Source organism: Athene noctua, chromosome 7, assembly GCF_965140245.1.
Source record: "Athene noctua chromosome 7, bAthNoc1.hap1.1, whole genome shotgun sequence".
Taxonomy (NCBI): Eukaryota; Metazoa; Chordata; class Aves; order Strigiformes; family Strigidae; genus Athene; species Athene noctua.
The window spans coordinates 43,244,975-43,265,535 of NC_134043.1; the positions used below are offsets into that span (position 1 = coordinate 43,244,975).

The window sequence follows — 20,561 nt, forward strand, 5'->3', positions numbered from 1 at the left end:
AATTATTTGTTAAAACATTTGTCTGTTAACACTTTTCCAAGCAGCAAACAATCTCACTAATGAAAGCTTTGAAATACACTTTGTCCCTTCTTAACAACAGCATGTTGTCAGCAGTGCTTGCATTCAAATCATGTGACATTTTCCACCTTTCACCAAGTTTAAGTAAAACCTGCTAAACTGTATGTATGCTCATAAATAAACTACTCTGATTTGCTCTGATTTGTTTCAAAGACTTTTGACATTAATGTGGAGGCTGACACTAAAACCACCTAGAGACAAGGTAAATGCTTTAAAATGAGAGTTCTTGCTTGTTTTGTATTATTGTGGGCTATCCAAAAGTGTTACTGTCTGTAGCTGTTGCAGGAGGATATCAGCATGTGTTCTGACATTGGTAGAATTCTTCTCTAGACCATACAGAAAATAGGCTCATGTTTACAGCTTTTTGTTTGCTTTCTTTTTTTAAGAGCTAACCTGATTGAGTGTCTGTGATCCATTGCTGACATTGTTTACTTACTTTTAAAAATCATCATTTGCTTGTTGAAATTTACGTTGGGATTTTTTTTTCTGACCACCTAGGTCCAGAAGGACTTGGTTTCACTGTGGTTACCAGAGACTCTTCAGTACATGGTCCTGGTCCGATTTTTGTGAAGAATATTTTACCAAAAGGTGCAGCAGTAAAAGATGGTCGTTTGCAGTCAGGAGACAGAATCCTGGAGGTTAGGATAAACATCTATTGTATTTGCATTGCTGAGTATCGATCAGTCGTTTTGGCATTAATATTTTATTTCCTTATACATACTACTGATACATGGAATCACAATTCTTGACCTTGGTTTTTTTTTTTAAAAAAGTGTCTTATGGCTTTTGTATTGTTTGTCAACAAGTATTTTGCTTGTGCTTTTCACAAGGGTCCATGGGATATTTGAACAAGGGAGACCTGATAACATCCTGGTTTGTAAAGCAGATACTTTTATCAGTTTAGAAACAAAACACACCTTGCCTCTTCAGCCATGTCCAAAAATCTCTCAGTAATAGCGAGGTGGATAAATGCTCATTTTAGGGCAATTTTGCTCAAATCGGTCTGTTTAAAATTTTCAGCTATCTTATGACAGACACAATCTCATTATCTAATGGGTTATTTCTGCTTACTAACCTCAAAAAGCTCTTAAGGTAAACAGTTTTAATACTTAGGTCTTGTTTCTGTACTTTTCATCTTCAAAGTGCTTTACAAACTAATTAAGCCTCACAAACCCCCTGCAAGGTGGGTAAGTACTCAGAGCTGCTTTAACAGATGGTGAAACTGAGGGGGAAAAAAAGGTTAAGTGATTTGTGCAGGGCCAGAGGGAGAGACAGTGTGGAAGCTACTGCTGATTCTTCTTTGCTCTCAGTTACTGAATGACACCTGTGTTAGGTGAGGGGAGAATGACAAAAGACACACTGATATGACATCCTCTGTTCTTTTGTGTCTGGTAGGTGAATGGATGGGACATCACTGGCAGGACCCAGGAAGAGCTTGTAGCTATGCTGAGGAGCACAAAGCAAGGGGAAACAGTCTGTCTGATTGTAGCTCGTCAGGAGGAGGCTTTTCTACCCCGAGAGCTGGTAAACTCTTTTTTTTTTTTTTTTTTCCTCAAGAGTGATATTGAAAGAACTCCATGTTTTAAAACTAGTCCAAGAAATAGAAGTTGTTGACCGAGAAAGCCAGGGTAACTGTATAAGGCTTGTGTTTGACAAGTGTTTGTACTTACATCTGATTTTGAGGGATATTTGATTTTACCTACTTTAGATCCAATTCCACAGAGTCTGATTTTTCATCCCAAAAATGACATCATAAGCATAACTCGCAGGGGAATATTGTAACTTAATTTTGTAATTGTGAAGTCAAGCATGACTGAAAATGGATTATTCTCTTTCAGAAAAGCAACAAACTTTAAACCAGAAATGTAAAGTGCACATAAGGAGTCCTGCAGGTTATCAGTAACAAACTAGCGAGAGTGGCTGCCCCCAGGAGGTGCATCTCCTAAGCCAGGTGCCAAACTGCAGGAGTGGTGAGGAATAGAATTCCATTGCACTCCACACAAACTTTCGAAGCAAGCTTTTCCCTGGCTGCTAGTCTTTGACGTAATAGGCTCTTGCGTGTCTGATTTTGTTCTATCTCAAGTGCTCAGTTTTTGCTTCTATTTTTTTTTCAACACTGGCATGAAACTGTGTTCTCTTTCCTCCCACATAGACAGAGGAGGACTACATCAGTGTAAAAGTGCTATCCGATACCTACTTGTTTCCCCTCAAAGAAGGTCATCTCTTTGGTCACCTCTTTCTTATCTTGACTGATGGCTATACTTGACCTTTCATTAAATTCGCAGGACAAGGGAAGGACAGCATTTCCTGCTTTTGTCTCATTTTTATCTCCTTCAGAGAACGCAAACCACCTTCGTTCTTTTCTTAAGATGCTTTTCCTTTTGCTTTAGACTGTTAGTAGGATCTTCTGCAGAAATCCCCCATTATGTTTCCTCACAAAACACTGCTGACAGTTTTCCTCTTGTTTCCTTGTTACCGGTTGGATCTTGTTGAGGTAAGGGTTTCTGCTGTCTTATGGTAGGATAAGAAGCTGGAGGGGAGTTCAGATTCTCTCATGTGAGCCTTTCTTCTTGTGCTGCTGGTGCCCACTTTTTCCTGTAGTAGAACAATTGTCAGGTGTCCTAACAAAACTATTTTTGTTTTCGTTTTCCTTTTTTATTGTGTAATCTTTGAGTATAATGGTATAATATTTTCAGCCCTGTAATTGGTCATTCATTTTCAGTGATTCCCAAAGCACCAAAGCCAGTCATTTTAATGCTCTTGTTTATTGAGCCCTGAGCTGTAGAGTCAGTGTCTGTGTGGATTGGAGGGGGATGTCTGAGTCTGAAAGTAGTCAATTATCTATTATATTTAGGATTTCTTTTCTTCCATCAACTCTTCTAAATAAGAGCTTATTTTTTGAAAAGGCTACCCATCAACAGTTTTTCTGGTGGGTTTTTTAAATTATAAAACACATTACTTGGAAAATGTACTTAAAAAAAAAAGGTATCTATTGTTCTTTTCTCTTTACCGTTCCTCCAACACTGTACATGATTCTTTATTGTCATAGTACAGATTCTCTGGAAACCACTGTAACTGTGTGTGGGTATAAAAGACTGGAATAATCTGAAAGCTATTTATAATTTTTACCTGCCACAGTTGCCTGCTATTAAATGCTAGCCCCTACAGCAAGGATTAACTACCTTTCAAAAAGTGATTTACTTATGACTGGCATGATTGAAATCCAGAAAGTAGCCACATTTATCCTGCTGGCTTGACCTTCGCCTAGATTGCTTTCTCTGCAAAAGAATGATGCACAAGTGATGGCCCTCACTGTAAGGGTGATGATATGTGAATTCTAATACCGTTCTGTGTTTCTTGTTATCCCAATCAAGTACAATATTGTACAAATGTGAGTTACTGAAATACATTAGATAATTTTATGGAACCAGGCCTTCTAAATTAAAAAGCCTTTCAGCAACATCTGCTCGTGGCAGAAGTGTGGGTTACCATACCACTAAGCTACCAGATGTTGATACTAGCATGATGCTTGTTAGAATTCATATCTGAGAATAGTCTCAGCAAAGATGAAAACAAAACAAACAAAAAAAATTGGTTTGTTTTTTTGTTTGTTTTTAGCTTTAGCCATGATACTACACTGGCCTAATCCTCTGCTACCTCAAAAGTTACAGTGCTATTTTGATCAAAGAGGAGAAAAAAGACAGCACTTTAAATGTTTGTTTTAGGAAGGAAAGGCAGTGGATAATCCAATATTTTTCAAGGACAGCTGTAACTAAATGCTCTATGTAACGTGCATGCAGTTTACCGAACTGCTTGGGGGTTTTGTTAATGCCTGGCAATAATAGGGTAATTGCTTTAAATCAGTCTTGTTCTTGATTTGAGGAGTTCTCCAGGGACTGCAATCTGAGAAGCTGTTTTCTTTAGACTCCCTGTCATGTGTGGAAAGGAAAAGATGCCTCTGGAAGTTGGACCCACTAGACACCATGCAACAAACCACTTCTGAGCATGTTGCTTCACCAGAACTGGGCTCTTACACTGATTACTGGAGAGAATTTGGTAGCTGCATGGGCACAAAGCAAATTATGTACCAAAGTAACAGCATTTGGCATTAGGTTGCCTGGCTCTGTAAATACATAATTTGACTTTACCTTGCCACAAAGCTGCAGTTTGGGAAAAGCTTGGTCTCATGAATATTTTCTCTTCAGCAAGCTAGATGGAGCAGAGTTTGAGGGTTTTGTTGCCGTGATCTGTGCTGATGAATTGCTAGCAAGTAGAAAAATATATTCAGAGTAGCAAACCTCTACCGTGCCAACCAAGAGAGAGATGTGATATGGGTGAGGATGAATCAGTGTTGCAAACAGGCATTATTAAATTATAGGGAACTGGGGCTTCAGTTACTCTAGCCCATGCAACATCTGAGAGTTGTACAGTTCTATTGTTTGCACATAACGAGGGAATAAAGGAGAAAACCCAATCTTTGTAGCATTGTTATTGCTTATAAAAAAAAAGGAGGATCTAACGAGATATTTTTTTTTTTAATTGAAGCAGATCAGTGAAGTAGAATTTGGACCAACCACAGGCTGTCCTTCTTATTATCCTGTTAGCCAAATGTTCCCAGTAATTCATGCCAGCTGTTGACAATGTAGCAGCTGAGTAAGGAGCTGATTCCAAAACTCAGGGGAAGATCTTGATTCACTTAATTACCACAGTCTACAGAGTGGCCGGTGATTAGTGCATTCTTTAAGGTGCATTTGGGTTTTAAACTGTGTAACACTGATTTTTTTCTAAAGGATGGTGAATATACAGAGAGAAACTGACTTAATAAGTTTGGATTTTCTAGCTCTTATCAGAGTAAATGGAATACATCAAACTGTGGCTATCATTCTATTGTGTCTTCAAAATACAACGTTTTGATCATGTGTGTTTGTTGCATCTTGGTTTTTCTCCAAGGAAAATGTGTGATCTGAAGGTGCCATTTCTTTTAATAATGTTATAAAGATCACTTACTCTCCCTTTTCTTTCTTTATCCCTGCAATGGTAAAACAAGCAAAGCTACTTGAATGAGAACAGCTCTGGTGTAACCCATGCTGTGCCATGACCCTATGCAATTCTTTATTATTATTATTTTTCATGAGCCTTTAGGATGGTGGATATTACACACATTAGCAGAGGAATGTGGCTGTTCTGCAATTGCCAGAAATAATACTGCACCAAAAATATTTCGATGCATTTTTCTTTAAGTTAGAGGACATATATAGTGTAAGCTTTTACTAATGCTTTATGTTTTTGTTTTAAAGATAGCTTTGACTTACCAGTTTCAACTGCAATCACTGTTTCTGTGGTTTCTTGGCATATTTACTGAACCCTGAAGAATGGAGGAGGCAAGGGAGCAAACCAGCATTTTTATAACAAAAGCTACAAGAACAACAATGTATATAATCTTGCAGTTGATCTTTAACTCTGAGTCTTTTTTTACACATGTACTATACAGGATAGAAGGAAGCAGGATGAGTGGGAAGCACAATTAAGCAGTTTTTCTGCTTACCATGTGATTAACTTCTATGTTTCAGTCTTTCTCTAGTTAATTCCTTCCACTACCTTGAACTTCTGTGCCTGAAGGAGAGCTTGTTTGCCTGAAGTGTTGTCCTTTTTGTTTTTAATATTCAGAGCTTAATTTCTATTACTTCCTTTTAATTGTTTCTTGCTTTTTTATGTGCAGGAAATAGTAGGTGCAATTTCATCCTAGACTTAATCATTTTTGCACCTTTTTTTTGTAGGTCAACCCAATGATTCTAGTGCTGAGTTAACCACAGATCCTCAAATAATTTCAGTCAGAAAGTGATTCCAACAAGTACCAATGCTCCGTTATGTTATCTCTATTCAAAGGAAGAATCTGATAGGGAGAAAAAAAGTCAGTATACATATATTGGATTTTAATAACATACACAAGATTCAGTTCTGGAATTATTCTACATAATGAATAGAATGGTATTGTGAATACACAGGGCACCTTTCATCTTGACTAACTTTATAAACTATGTAGATTTTTAAAAGTCCTGTTTTCTTCCGAAGAACTTTTCAAGGAAAGTGTTTCTTTTGGGGCTTGTAGATTCTTTTTATCTAGAATAGTTGAGAAATTAGTGTAGGTTGTGTCTACACAAATGTATCTTTTTTAGAGTGAAAACATTGTGTAGTGCAGCCCCTTGAAGATTTTCAGCTTTCATTATGTATTTCAGGAGACGGTTACTAGTTCATTGTAGCTTAGAGTACTGGAAACTGTGCACTGAGGTTTGTTGATTAGTTACAGGGCTTGTTATAAAAGTCGGTAAGAAATCACTGTTTAGAAGGAACGTGACAGTCTACAGTGAACAGGGGGTGTGGCAAAAAGTATTCCTTTATTTATCCTGGGTTTTGGTGGGACTCCCTAACTTGCCAAAGGGCAATAAAATGCTTAAACACTTCATGTATCTTTAAAAAACGGTTGGTTTTTTAATTATTTAAACCAGATCCAACAATTTTGCAATGGCAGAATGAACTCTCATATGCTGTGAAGTGCCAATATAGCTACCAAGACAGCAAACATGTTTACTGTGTTTTTCCATGTGATAGTGGTAGTCAGCCTTTTCGAGGCTGCAGAGACCTTATTGCATCTGGTCTACCATTGCTTTCTCTATCAAGACCATCAAAGTGTTACGATCCAGCAATGATTTGACTCCCAGATCCCACTCTTCCTATTTTCCAGCAAATCCAAGGTGGTCTGAAAGCTCTGGTCATAGCACTTATTGCGTACAAGAACCTTTGATGGTGCTCTGCCTGCTGGTAAAGAAAAAGTTAGAGTGGAGACAAGGAGGGAAAAGCTTAACGTTACTCATACCATGAGATATTGTATTTGCCTACAGGATTACCGCCCAAAACTCCTGTGTTGAGGAACCCTACCTCAGAGCGTTGGGAAATGAATACTGTTTACTTAATAGCATCAGTCTCAGCTCTGATGTTGTTCAGAATTGTTTGGCAGCCCACTTTAACCTATGAAATAAAAGTATGTGTACATCAGAATAGAGGCGTGTAAAATCTAGCTCTTAACAGAAATCGAGTCTTCATGCATTTCAGGTACATTTATCTAATTTACAGTATTTGCATATAATATTGCCAAAATACTTTGTTTTTTCTTAAATCTTACTGGCAACTGTAGTACCTTGCCATTTACAAGAGTCTCCTGATTTATTCCATATACCATATGAAAATATTTAAGTCTCTCTGCCTTAGAATCTATAAAAGTTTTCCTAGGCTGACTTAATGTAAAACGTGTGCATGTGGTGTTTGAAGTAGACATAGAAGAATTATACACTGCTTATTGCTTTGGTTACCATCCCTTTAAAACAGTAACCAGTAAATCAAGTAAAGAGTTGGATTTGTACATCACAATGTTGTGACCTTTTTGCCCAGAACATATTCTGAGAGCATATAGTAACAGCCATCCTAAATTCACCCTGAAAATACCATGCACCTTCTTCCACCTTCATGAGTGATAAGATTTTAGGATCTAAGTGGTCGAGTGTATTAACTGCATAAGGCTGCAGCTCAGTAGGTTGCTTAAGGACATGGCTAACCCCATACGTGGGATGAAAATGGATGTTTTCGCAGTGGGGCATACCTTGATTGAGGGCTGAACTAGTTAATTTTTCTCCCTCTATTTCCTGCAGTTATGTAACTTAAAATACTAAATGGGACTGCATTTTTGAAAGTTGAAGAGCAATGCAACACCACATTACAAAACTCTTGCAAAGGCAAACCATTTTCGTGGGTGAAACTTGCTATGGGATCTCAAATAGCCATGTCAAGCAAACCGGAGGTTCTCCATTTTTGAAGTGTCCCGTGACATCAAATAGTAAACTGTGAAATGCGATGTATCTGCTTTGGATGAAGGGCTGAATCTAGTTTTGTCAGTTTTTGAAGCTTGATTCCAGAGAATCTACATAATTCAAAGCAGAACCATTCTATCTAATATGACACAAATTTGTAGTGTACTGTGTTAATGTAAAAAGTATTCAAATACAGTATAATATATCTCCATGGATTTGCTATTGGCTTTTTTTGTCTTAGCAGGGTGTGCCATTAGTGACCATTTAGCTTTTATTGCGGTACAGAATACAGACTTTAAAGAAGCCAGTATGAAAGCATCTGTCAGAACTGCTGAAGATGAATACATGCAGCAGTGACTTCAGTTTACTAGATCGTGACAAGATTATAGCAGTGCATTACCTTCGAGTATTATTTTCAAGAGCGTTACTGTATATCTTTTGCAAAATACGCTGTGGATTTTATAGTGAGTGAATGACTGAGCTGTCAGTAAAGTATTTCTTAATTCTGGCTAGGCTCTTGGAAGAAACATAGAGAATAGTGCAAATAAGGAGGTATCTTCTTTTCAGGCTTTTCTGCCAATAATAGTTATGTGGTGCCACAATTTAAATGCTGCTCTTTAACTTTTACAGTTTTTTTTTTTTTCTTAAAATAATTGCAAAAGCATGTAAATGTCTTATTTCCTTCATAAGCCTTTGAAAATAACCCTCCTGGGTCTCTTGCCTTTTGCTCTCAGCTCTGAATGGCACTCCAGGGAGTTGGCATCTCTTATCAGAAATGAGCAGCCAGGCAAGGGGCAGCCAGCATATTGAGAAACCATAATAGTGTGTTGGTCAAGGGCAGCAGACAGGTACTGAAAGGTCTCTTGTTGTGTTAAACAAATGCTATTTCCTTCCTGCCTTAAGTGGGAGCTAATTTTTTTTTTGTAAGCTTCTCTTTTGGCAAAAGAACAATAGGGATAAATAAGGCTTTTTCCAGTGAGAGATATGCGTTAAATTATCATAAATCCACAGATCAAAAGTGCCGTGGTCAATGAGAACAGGCATTGTAAGATTAAATAAAAGGACTAATTCAAAGTGGTGTCCCATGGCAGACAGAGGATTGACACAATATTGAATAGATATAACCATGAACTAAGTAGAAAGGGGAAGAATATAATGCACAGTACTTTTTTTCAAAGGTTACAGTTCTGTTTGTACTGGTGACTGAGCAGTTTTTGTATGTTGCGGGAGTAAGAGAAATTGGCTAAAAGTATATTCTATCTGTTATTCAAAATATTGAGTAGTTGTTGGTGAGAATTACATGCCAGGAAAATTTTAGGTTGTTTTAAGAATTCTTTATTATAGCCTTTTAATTAAGAAATCAGACTCCTGAGGTATAGATGTGTTTCTAAAATTTAAATAAAATCATTGGCAGAACATCAATAAATCAAATGTATCCTGAGACCCTTAGATAAAGGTTTTCAATCTGCATTGCTGCATGTTATTTAGTACATATTCTTAGGGCTTTCTGCTGTCAAACCTAGCAAACTCTGGATTCTCTCACCTTCATATAAACTCTTCTGAACTCCTATGTCTGGGTTGTAGTGATTCAGTAAATATCACAGTTGATTTTACTGAAGTTCTATGCAGGTATCGTGGTAGATTAAAACATTCCTGCCCTGATTTCCCTTGTGAGGGATGGTATCTGTTGGGTTGTTTGCTCTGTTCCGTTTAACGGCTCAGTCTGGACGGCAAGCAGAAAGATTGCTTCTTAAACTTCTTCTAACTGCTGCATTCAGGTCCAGGAGAAACCACCTGGAGAAGGAGAGGAGATTGTTGTCTGCCCTAGGCAGTTGAGAGTGCTCAGGAACTGTCTGGAGTGCTGGGTGGCACAACCAGGACGGAGCTTTGCAGCAGGAGCTGAGGCTGGCAGACTCTTAGAAATAGTAGGGAACAAACATCTTCAGGCTTCAGAGGGGACCAGAAAGAGAGATGTGCATATGATTTAAGATTTAGCAAAGCTGAAAGAAGTATCTGCCCAACAAGCACAAAGTCAGCAGTGGCAAGGACAAAGTGAGCAGTGGAGATTGATTTTTCAAGTCTTTTTATTTTTTTATTTTTTTTTTCTTTCCAACTTTAACCTGTTTTGTGGTTAAGTATGTTTTATTAATACTTAAGATTTTAAAATCCCTTTTGCTGTCTTCATTGTACCTGTCTTAAAGGAAGAGTACAGGCAAGGCCACCTCAAAGCTCTAGCCATCTTGAGGTCTCATCACTTGGCTACCTGAACGTTGATTTATGTGAAGATTTCTTATTTATCATGGTACCATTGAGTTACTTACCTATGTCTGCAGTAGGGAATAACTTCAGTGATATACTGTCATTTAATGCCTGAAGTGTTGAGGTGTGATACATTTGTTGTGGAAAATACACAACGTGATTGTTGGCTGAGTAATTTATAACGTTAAACTGTAAGTTTTTCCCGGGCTAGAAACATGTTCGTGTCACAGTTCATTTCATTCATTCTGTGTTTGAGTGAAATCGGATTCTAGGATAATCTTGAGGTAAGAAGTATTTCTAATAGAATTCAAGGTTTAGTGCATTGGAGAGCACTTCTTTACTAGACCATAATTCAGCCGATGGTGGTTGCTCTGTTGTAAAGTATTGTTGTCTTGGGATAATGTTTTAGCAAAGTCAGGGAAAAAGAGGCAGTGGGAATCCAGCTCTTCGAATCACTAGCAGCATGTAATAGTCATACCTGCATATTCTAGGAACAGGGACCATCGCTCATGAAATTAGTTGCCCAAATGAAGCAGTTAATGGATGAGATGTTGACTGAAGGATGGCTGGGCTCTTTTTGGTCATCAGAGAAAAGGCTTTCCTTGGGAAGAGCACTACCATCAGGATAATAATTTGAAGCTATTTAGCAAGTATAGGATGAAATCACTTTTCTAAGTTCTGTTCATCCCTTTTTTATTTCTCCTGTGGTTTTCCTCCTTTCTGCTGCTTCTCACATTTTCTCACAAATAAAAGTTTTCAGTCTCTTATTTGCACCAAAGAGCCTTGATGATATAGACCGACTGCCAGGCATTTGTTATCAGATGTCATACAACAAGTAGCAAATGAAAATTTTAAGCAAATAAAGACAGGGTTTAGTTGATCTTAAAATGAATTCATCATTGGTTTGTGGATGTGCATCTTTCCTGTTACCCATCCTTGTGAAATCATTGTAATGTTAACCGTGAGGAAGGGTGAATAGCAAATTTTTGATAGTAGTATTAAACAAAGTTCAGCTTTAATTTTAAATTGACTTTTGCTGGATCCTGGCTAGAGATTTTTATGGTAATTGAACTATGTTGTACAACAAACAGTTGTGAAGGACTTTAAGGAACACTAGAGAGTTCTCCAGAAGTAGGTAAAAGCAGCTGTTTTTTAAACTTAAATTAAATTTACGGAGTGTTTGTATTATGAAATTATCTGTTTCCCAGAGTACTCTAGCAAGGAAAATGGAAGTCAAATGTTATGGATTCCAAATTAGACGCTAAACAAAGCAGAGGAAACAAAATACTGACAAAAATTTACTGTACTTGTCTGGTGTCCTGCTGAGTACATCTTAATGTCTGATAGATGCAGGCATCCAGGTATGCAGACAGCGATCTGGGAGTTACTTAACAAGAGCTAATGCACTGCAGAGTTACGTTAAAGGAAGTTGGGAGATACTATAGACCACTGAACAACTCTGTTACTTTTTTTAATTGCTCTGCTTTTAGCAATTTATTTGTATGAGAAATAACACTGAAAAATTATGTAATACCTTTATCTCAGTAAGTTTATAGTGGGAGTGTTCTAGTGACCACCGAGTCAGCCTTTTTTTCCCCAGATATCAAGGGCAAAGGTCTTCTTTGAGACCCACTGACATTTCCTTGCCTGCTATTTGAGTTATTTCTTATGTCAACAATTGCCTGCAAAGAAAAAGGGAAAAAATGCTACTGTAAAGTGTTTTGAAGACTATTATTATGTCCTCTTTTAGGCTTGCTTCCCCCCTACCAGGTTAAACAAGGTTGTTAGATTGCTGTCCTCTGGAATCCCTCCAACTTGTTTCTTGAAGCCTAGAGCTGAGCACAGTGCTGCTGCGGAGCCTGTGCCCATGCTGCAGAGAAGGGGACAGCATCCTCCTCCCACCACTCCCAACACTGCCAAAGCCTTGTCATTAGTGCCATGGGTGGGTCAGAGACAAAAGCAGTAGTACAAGTGAGAATGGTATTGATTAGAGTGCTTGACTTAATTTCAGACAGACTCATCTGCCTAGTTTTGTTTTCATATATTGGCTTGAGGGACACGTATAGATCCTGTTGTCTTTGGCTTTTTACACGTTTGTGTTAACAAATGCATGAAATCCTAAATCTGAAATTAATGTACCTCTTGGAGCTTAAAGTGAAACAGGTAAGATGCTCCCGAGAAAGAAGCTAACAAAAAAATACATAATTTTTTCTTGACAAAAATACTGTGCCACCTTTTCCTTGAAAGTTTGTGTTTTTTCCAGAATAATAGCCTTTGTGCCAGAACTTACTTTCTGCCATCCCCATTAAAAATTGATCTGATTGGGACCAAATTCAGCTTTATATGAAGTACAAGTTCATGTTGAGGTAACATTATTAGGCAATTTGTGGCTGCTGTGGAGAAGGTAGGCATGGACACGTAACAACCCCCCTCACTGCTTTCCTCATGGTACTGGGAAAGACAAAACCACAGTATTGACATACAGAAGGGACAAGATCCGATGCAGGTGTCATGGGTTAAAGTGGAAGAATAGCAGCAGCACACAGGAACTGCTTGCTTAGGAGACAGGAAAGAAATACAAAATAGATTGTCCTGAAGGGCTGCAGGAGACATCACATGTCTTGGGCTCTGAGACAGATTTCTTCTGTCCGAATCTGGGCAGGATGTGCCATTCGAGTAGAGTTCTAATCTAAGACTTCTGAATCAGCTGACAAAAAATATGTGCATTCTGAAAAACAAAAGATTGGGTAGAAGAATCTTTCCTCTAAAATCTTGAGAAAGTTAAATGCAAAATGCTTATTTTAGAAGGCCAATAATAATGAGGTTTTCTCTTACACTGATTCCTTTGAAGGAAATCAGAGCAGGTGTGTTTACAAATTATCATTCTGTGTTGTTCACAGAAGTATGAATTTGTGGGGTTTGGGGGGACTAAGTTCAGAATGTCTCTATATCCACAGCTAAGAAACAAAAGTGACAGATTCGTAACTGAGAATTGTCTACTTCTAGTGAACAAAGACAAACCCACAAATGAGTAACACAGGTACTGGAGATGAGTGTTGGCATCAGGACAACTGTCAGTGTTGGTGCTATGTCATTTTTATATTTGGCAGTTAGACAAATTATGTTGACTTAATGTCATGTAGTTACATTCCAGAAACAATTTGATCATGGTGCATATTGGGACTGAGGTGTGTAGTTGTAGCTCTCTGGCTCACTCAATTCCTCTCTGGCCAGTCGCTGTTTCTCAGCCCATGCTGAAAAGGCATCTGAAATAAATGAAACTATAATTAGTGGTTACTGTTTCGAATTTTTTGTTGTTTCAGGATAATAATTTCTGCTCTTAGTTCTGTGATCATACTTGTTGGTCAGACAGCATAATAGATGAATATATGGGACTACTCTGGCTGCTGAGAAAACATCTGTATTGCTGGCACCTTTGCTGACAATTTCTCTGATACTGGATGTACCGCAGCTTAGTCTCTGGAAACAATCTTTCGTTAGGTGAAAGGAGGATTGGCCCAGCTACTACATTCCTCCTTGCATGTGGCCTCTCCTTAACAATTTAACGTAAGACTTTGACACCCTCGAAAGCAGACCCCTGTCATCTTTTTCAACTTGGACTTGTTCTGTGTATTTCCTTTTCATAGGTTTATTCCTATTAATTTTTTAACACCACTGTTACAAAGAACAGAAAATGTCCAAATGACAAGAAACATAAACTAATTCATTGTCTTAGATTTATACAGAGAAGGAAGAGTCGAATAAAATCGGATGTGATGCATAAGGTCTTTTCCGCTAATACTTTCCATTAACGCTTTACTCCATCGTAGGTCGTCTTGTCCTAGTTTATTTTTGTAGAGTGCCAGTATGAATATTTCAGGCAAGAATTTGATTTTGTTTAATTTAATGATTCTAATCGGCTTTAACAAAACCAAAACAGACACACGCACACACCCCCTGACAACATAAAAGCCTACAAAACTGCAGGTACAGTATACAGTAGAAGAAAGTTCTTTCTGATCTTACCTCGCTATGGATACTTGACTTGGCAGTCTTGTAAACAACAGTCTAATCTAGGAAGAATCTGGGGATCAACCTATACCAGAAGGGAAGAAAACCCACAAACCTCTATGGAATAAAAGTATGTACAAAGGGAGTTAGTGCAGAAGAAGTTGCTGTGTTTTCAATTTTCACCCTTCACTTCTGTTACACCAACTTCCTGCTGTAGTCAGGTTTAAGGGAAGGATAATTTTTTAAGAATTAAACTCAATTTTCAGAGGGGAATGGGATTTAACAGTACAACTATCATTACAGTTTGTGAGCTGCATGTGAAGATGTTGAGAGTTTTATGGCTTACATTTTTAATGCAGCTGTGTTTAAAATAAATGTCTTTTTTATATTCTGCTACAACATCAGTTTTATATCATGTGGAACTAAGCTATTTTACCTTCTATTTAGGCATATTCGTAGGTATCATTAAATAACATTTTAAGCCAGATCATGTGACAAAATGTCAGCTAAATGCATTGTTGGTTATACAGCTGCTTCCTCAATCTACTTTCTGGAAAAGAGGACTATTTCTTGTCATATGAACCTATGGATACAACTAGTTTATGCATTGTCTCTGCCCCCTTTTCACCCATGTTTTCATCCTTACTTTCTCCAACAGAAAGGAGAGCCAAACTGCAGTATTCTTTCTCCAGAAACCACAGAGCAGCTGACCTTTGAGATTCCTCTGAATGATTCTGGCTCTGCTGGACTTGGTGTGAGCCTAAAAGGCAACAAATCTCGGGAGACTGGAGCTGATCTTGGGATTTTCATTAAATCCGTTATTCACGGAGGTGCTGCTTTTAAGGTATGGAAGAAACACATCAGACAGTGACTGCATCAGAATTCTAACGTTTCGATGTTGAGTACTGAATCTCACTTGATAAGCATTCTAGAAATAAATACCTTTCTCACTCATTCCTTGAGACGAACTGCAAATCTACAAATGTTTTGTCCCAAGATTCTGGTGCTGTGTGTGGTAGGGTTTGCCACAAGGAAAGTGAACTGGTGGAAACCTTGAGGGGCAGTTGGATGCTGCACAAGATGGGGAAGGAGGAGAAGGATATGGGTGCGTACCAGGATGGTGGGCAGAAGGAGAAGGCTGCCCCCCAACTTCCCCACAGCCCACAGAAGTGCATGAGAAAGTTTGTGTGCTGCTAGGCTCAGTGACAGAAAAGTTGGATATCTACATTCGTTGTCTACCTGCACTGCCTTTGGTTCTCCCAGCCTGATAGAGGCAGACCTATAAAAAACAATCAGAAGACAAACTTCTTAACAAAAATTAGAAATTGACAGTTCTGTAAGGTTAAGGATTATGTGTTTAATTTACACTGTAAATAAAAATACAGCTCATCATTTTTTTATTCAAAATTATTTTTACCACTGTAGTAAAAATGTGACTTGGTGGAGCCTGACATCAATTGTGCAGAAGTTACTGATTGTTCTTGAGGTGGATGGAATTGGTAATATTAAATTGTTAAATTACAGTATTATGAATTGTTCTGCTCCCTCTAAGGACTATACAGGGACTGTTGTACATTTTTATGATTACAAAGTGTTTGAATTATTTTCTAATTTTTAGGAAATCTGTTTACTGCATTTTTTCCCAAATAAAACTTGGAAAAGGTAAATTTCTTGAAATTAGTAACAAAAGCCTTAATCTTTCAGGGCTAGTATGTTCAACTCTTGTGGATCCATAATGTAATTTTTTTCTTTTGTGTTCTCCCAGCAATTCCTTTCAGTTCTCTTTTCTGTAAAAATACCTTTTAATTCAGTGTATGTAAATTCCTCTACTGACATCAGCCTGCTGAGTAAGACAATTCGCAGCATTAAAACTTCCATGATTATCTATTTACAGCAGCTGGTAAATAGTAATAATCAAGGATTTAGCTTTGATGTGAATGTTTAGTACTTTCCCTGCTTCTATTATTTCCTTGTCCCAGTCCCACAGTTATTTCAAAGCTTGGATCTTCTCAGGTATAACTGAGCCTGGTACATGCTGTTCAGAACATTGTCCGTTGTTAACTCAGGGCTAAATGACACGTGAGTAAGGTCATCTACTTGGCATATATCAGAAATGAGTTAAGGCAGGATTGGTGAAATTAGGGCTAGATAAACTCAATTTATGTGCATGTCTGCTACAGAGTACAACTCATTTTACTGCGAAAATGAGGCTGCCCTCGTTACTTTCCGCGAGTAATTGTCCACACCAGTTGCAGTAACAGTGTATATTGCCACGAATAAACTCACTGGTTTGAATAGCAAAGTTTGTGGAGCCATACTGCGGCAGCATTAGTAGGCTGGCTACCTGACTTGTGCCTATGATGTGACGTAAGACCCCCCTTTCTGGCTTTGTGTGTTTACTACTCTCTATTCTCCCATAGTTACTCACTCCAGTTAATTTTGGTTTGAAGGGTCTGTAGAACAATAAAGCAGGACTTCTGAGCTCACACCTAAGTAAATGAGCTACTGGCACAGTTAGTTACCATGACTGGAAGATTATTTTTGTCTTGTGATAACCTGTGGTCCTGTGACCTATTCTTTATTCTACCTTGTTATAACCCTCTCACCAATTAGAATTAGAATTAGAATTAGAATTAGAATTAGAACTGTGTAGTAATAGATCTGAGTGCAGACTCCAGAGCAAATGAGATAGTAGCTGAGGCTCTAGCTTCAGCCAGAACTGTTCAGAGAATCTTCCGATGTGTTTTACACAAGTACTCACAGAATACAGTCATTTTGGCAATGTCTTAAGAACCAGTTTACTGTTGCATATTCATGGAGAACAGCTGTCTTTCTCCTGTCTAATGACCTTTGTACAGAACAAAACATAATCAGTGGGTATTAACAAATAATAGAATTTTTTGTATCAAGTTAAAAAGCATGCATATATTTGTGCATAAACATTTAAAATGTACTTATTTTAATATATCGTCTTGTAGCAAGTTTTTAAATAAAAAGCCTTTCTTTCTAGCTGGTAGTCATCCAGAGTATTTTCCTGTGCTATTCATCGTAACTCTCTGAAATGGAATATTATGGATTTAGACTTGTGCATTTGCTTTTCAGTGTACAAAGTTTTCTTGGGAAACTATTACAGGAGGAAATCAGAATGCTCACTGACATAAGAATTCAGTATTTCTCACTTCTGCATTTAGAGTTTAAAATTTGATCTGATTTTGTGATATCTTGCTAATTCAAGGGGGAACTTTATCCCCTTGTCTATACAGTCACCACTTGTCTTCAAAAGAAGACATGTAATACATCGAACTTCAACACATTTGCTTCACTGCTGAAGTAAACGCTCAGTCCTTCTAATGCTGTATAAAGGTTTTGATACATTAAATTTCTTTCACCAGTGTGTTTTTTAGAATGAAGTTACGTATGAGATGCAGAAAAATTTGGTTGATTACTGTTACCTCTTATTGGTCTGAACTAAAGGTCTGAAGAGAGGCCAACATTTTTTAGTGTTTTTCAAAACATTAACACATTAATCTAGCTCTGATGTGTTAGTGGCGTTGCAAAGTACAATAAGGGAGTTGTTAAAAAAATAAGGAAAAATTGAAGTCTTTAGTTCTATACTTTATGATTTATTTTTTTTCCTAGCTGTAGGTTTTAGAAAATATCAATTAATCTTGCATCATACATGCTACAGTAAGACTCTGCCTGTTTACTGCTGTTGCTATAAAACCGAAAGAAGTAAAAATGCCTTAATGTTCTTAGTTGGTATTCTAACACTCTATCCTGCAGGAATAAAAACAGTTGCTTTTGCTGATTGAACCATTATGTCCTTTCTTAATCTCCTTTTGTAATTTTTGAAGTGTCTACTTTTTATCATCCCTGAGATAAGAGGTTACTAAGAATACTTGATACTTATAATTATGCAGAGCCTTTCACATGAAGAAAACTAACATTAGACTGAGTTTAAATGCATCATCTTTCCCCATAACTTTAGGGATTTCAGCCTTGTTCATCTCGAGACATCTTGGCTTTTCACTTGTGATGCATTCCTGATAATCAGGTACTTGCTGTCTACTGCAACTGAAATGCAGCAGAGCCGTTATTATAGAAATAATGGAGTATTTTCTACATGTGCATTTGTTCAAATCAAGCATGGTATAGATTGAACCTCCTTGGGGCTTCTGAGTGCTGTAAATGTTGCTGCTTGTCTGCAGTGGATGGGGAAATTGGATGATTCCAGTAAATGCCATCAAGGAATTCCTTCTGAGAGAAATGTCATTGCTGTGATAAGGGAAATAACTAGGTGTGCTTTGATTAAAAACATAAGGCCATGAAGAACATGGCATTATATCTCTCCGCTCTACTGTAAAAATCATGAGAGTCTTGTGACTGACTGTCTGAATATGGTAGCCACGTGGTGGTAGGTTCTATCCCCTTCTGTGAGTCTCCATAAAAAACACAACAGTTTTTGAATAAGCAAGGGAACAGTAACTTCACCCTTTATTAGACTAGCTCACTTGCAGTTTCAGAGATGGCATTTGAAAACTGTTTTGCTGAAATGCCAAATGTTGTTTTTCTACTCAGAAGCCACAAAGCAACCTACCTTTCAGAGATGAAAGAAAAAAACGTGTTAAAACAACATTTAGCTTGTTTTGAGCCAAGCAGATTGTCTTGCAGTTCAGGCTTCTAAACCAGGCCATAACACCAGTCGTGAAAATCTGTGTTTGGAAACTGTTTAGACATTGGGAGATTTTTTTCCCCATCTTTATAACAGCAAAAGGTTTTTCTGCGAACTAACTTCTACCTGAGCGTGTGTGAAAACAGTGTTCAGCTGTCTTCCAGCCTACCTTGTACAGGTGACTTAGCAAGTGTAGTTGATCAGCATTTATAAAACATGCACACCTTTTTTCTCTGATCATGGTTGAAGTGTTGAATTCGAGTTGAATTTTGCATTTAAGTGGAGCATATAACAGAGTGGGAAGAAGAGAGATGCATCAAAAGAAGTTCTTTAAGAACTGACATTACTAAAATATAAATAAATACAGAGTCTCATGCAAAAGTATTACAAGGCAAATTAACAATCAGGCCAATTCAGAGCATTCTGAGACTGCAGTGATTAATTTTAAAATATGCTTTCTCTTCAGGACAGTTGCATAGTCAACAGATACAGTCATGACAAGATGCATTTGACGTTGTATTTGCATAGACTTTAGTAAGAAGCATTAACAGGTATTTATACATTTATCCACAGAAAGGGAAAAAAGCAATCCAAGAACCTATGGGACCATAGGACAAGGACATGAGAACCTGCAAAATTTTCAGTCTTAGAGAAACTCACAAAAAATAAAACCTTATTTCCTTAAACTCCTGTTGCCATGAATGACTCCATTTCAGCAAATTTTGATAGAACACAAAGGAATTGCAACATGTGCAAATAATAAAACTCCTAGTTCAACAATGTTAACTCTTCTCTCCCTAAACTTTAGCATGTGTGATGGCATCATTTTGTATGTAGAGAAAGGGTGGGGTTAACCTATTGACTTTGGCTGTATGTAAGTTTATGTTGGCATGAAATATTCAGCAGAGGGGTAGGAGAGGTTTTGGTATCTTTTCCAAACGGCATTGCTGTTTTCTATCCTCCATTCCCACACCCTCCTGAGAAAAGTTTTATTTCTCTTCATTTTCCTTTATTGAGTCACTCATCTCCCAGTTCTGTCTTTCCATCTTCTTGTCCCTCCCAGTTTATTTTGGATTCTGGTATATCCCTTTCTTCTTCAGCTCCGTGGCTATTGATACTCTGCCGTGGTAGTGACAGTACCCAGTTCCAACAAAAATAACACTTAAGGAAGCTGGGGACACAGCTTCTGTAACTCACTTGAGCACAAATGACTTAGACTTGGCAGGAATAGCGGAATAGTTAATTGAACAACTTAGTGATAGAAGTAAAAAACAAAAAAAGTATATATATTTTGGATTACTCAGATGCATGAAATATGTAAACAGTTCAGACAAGTGCCTTATGAAGAGTATGTAATGAGCCTATGAATGAATCGGATTAATTTTAACCAAGCAAAGTATTTCTATGAAAGGTCTTTTCCTGCTATTCTTTCTTGACTGCCCTTCTATATTGGATGTCTTCAGTTTCTTACTCTTTCTCTTCCTTCTGTTGCCAACCTGATAATTGTGAACTTGACAAGCTTTAAAAGAAACTCTTGTTTCTTAATTAAATAGACCTTATTTTCTTGTTAAAGACAGAAAAGTCCATGGCACATGTTTTTATGAAAAGAAATAAATCACAGGTAATAATGACAACAGTAATAGGACTTCTAAATCACAAAATAGCACTGTCCACAATTT

At 37.6% G+C, this 20,561-nt stretch overlaps 1 protein-coding gene across 2 annotated transcripts in view; it reads left to right on the forward strand.

The window, feature by feature from the left end:
* Positions 1-20,561, forward strand: part of PARD3B (par-3 family cell polarity regulator beta) — a 427,129-nt gene that overhangs the window by 201,532 nt on the left and 205,036 nt on the right. For both annotated transcript variants that reach the window (XM_074911133.1, XM_074911134.1), the window contains 3 exons: positions 577-716; positions 1,474-1,602; positions 14,869-15,054. In XM_074911133.1, the coding sequence (XP_074767234.1) occupies positions 577-716; positions 1,474-1,602; positions 14,869-15,054 (455 nt within the window). The remainder of the gene's footprint in view (positions 1-576; positions 717-1,473; positions 1,603-14,868; positions 15,055-20,561) is intronic.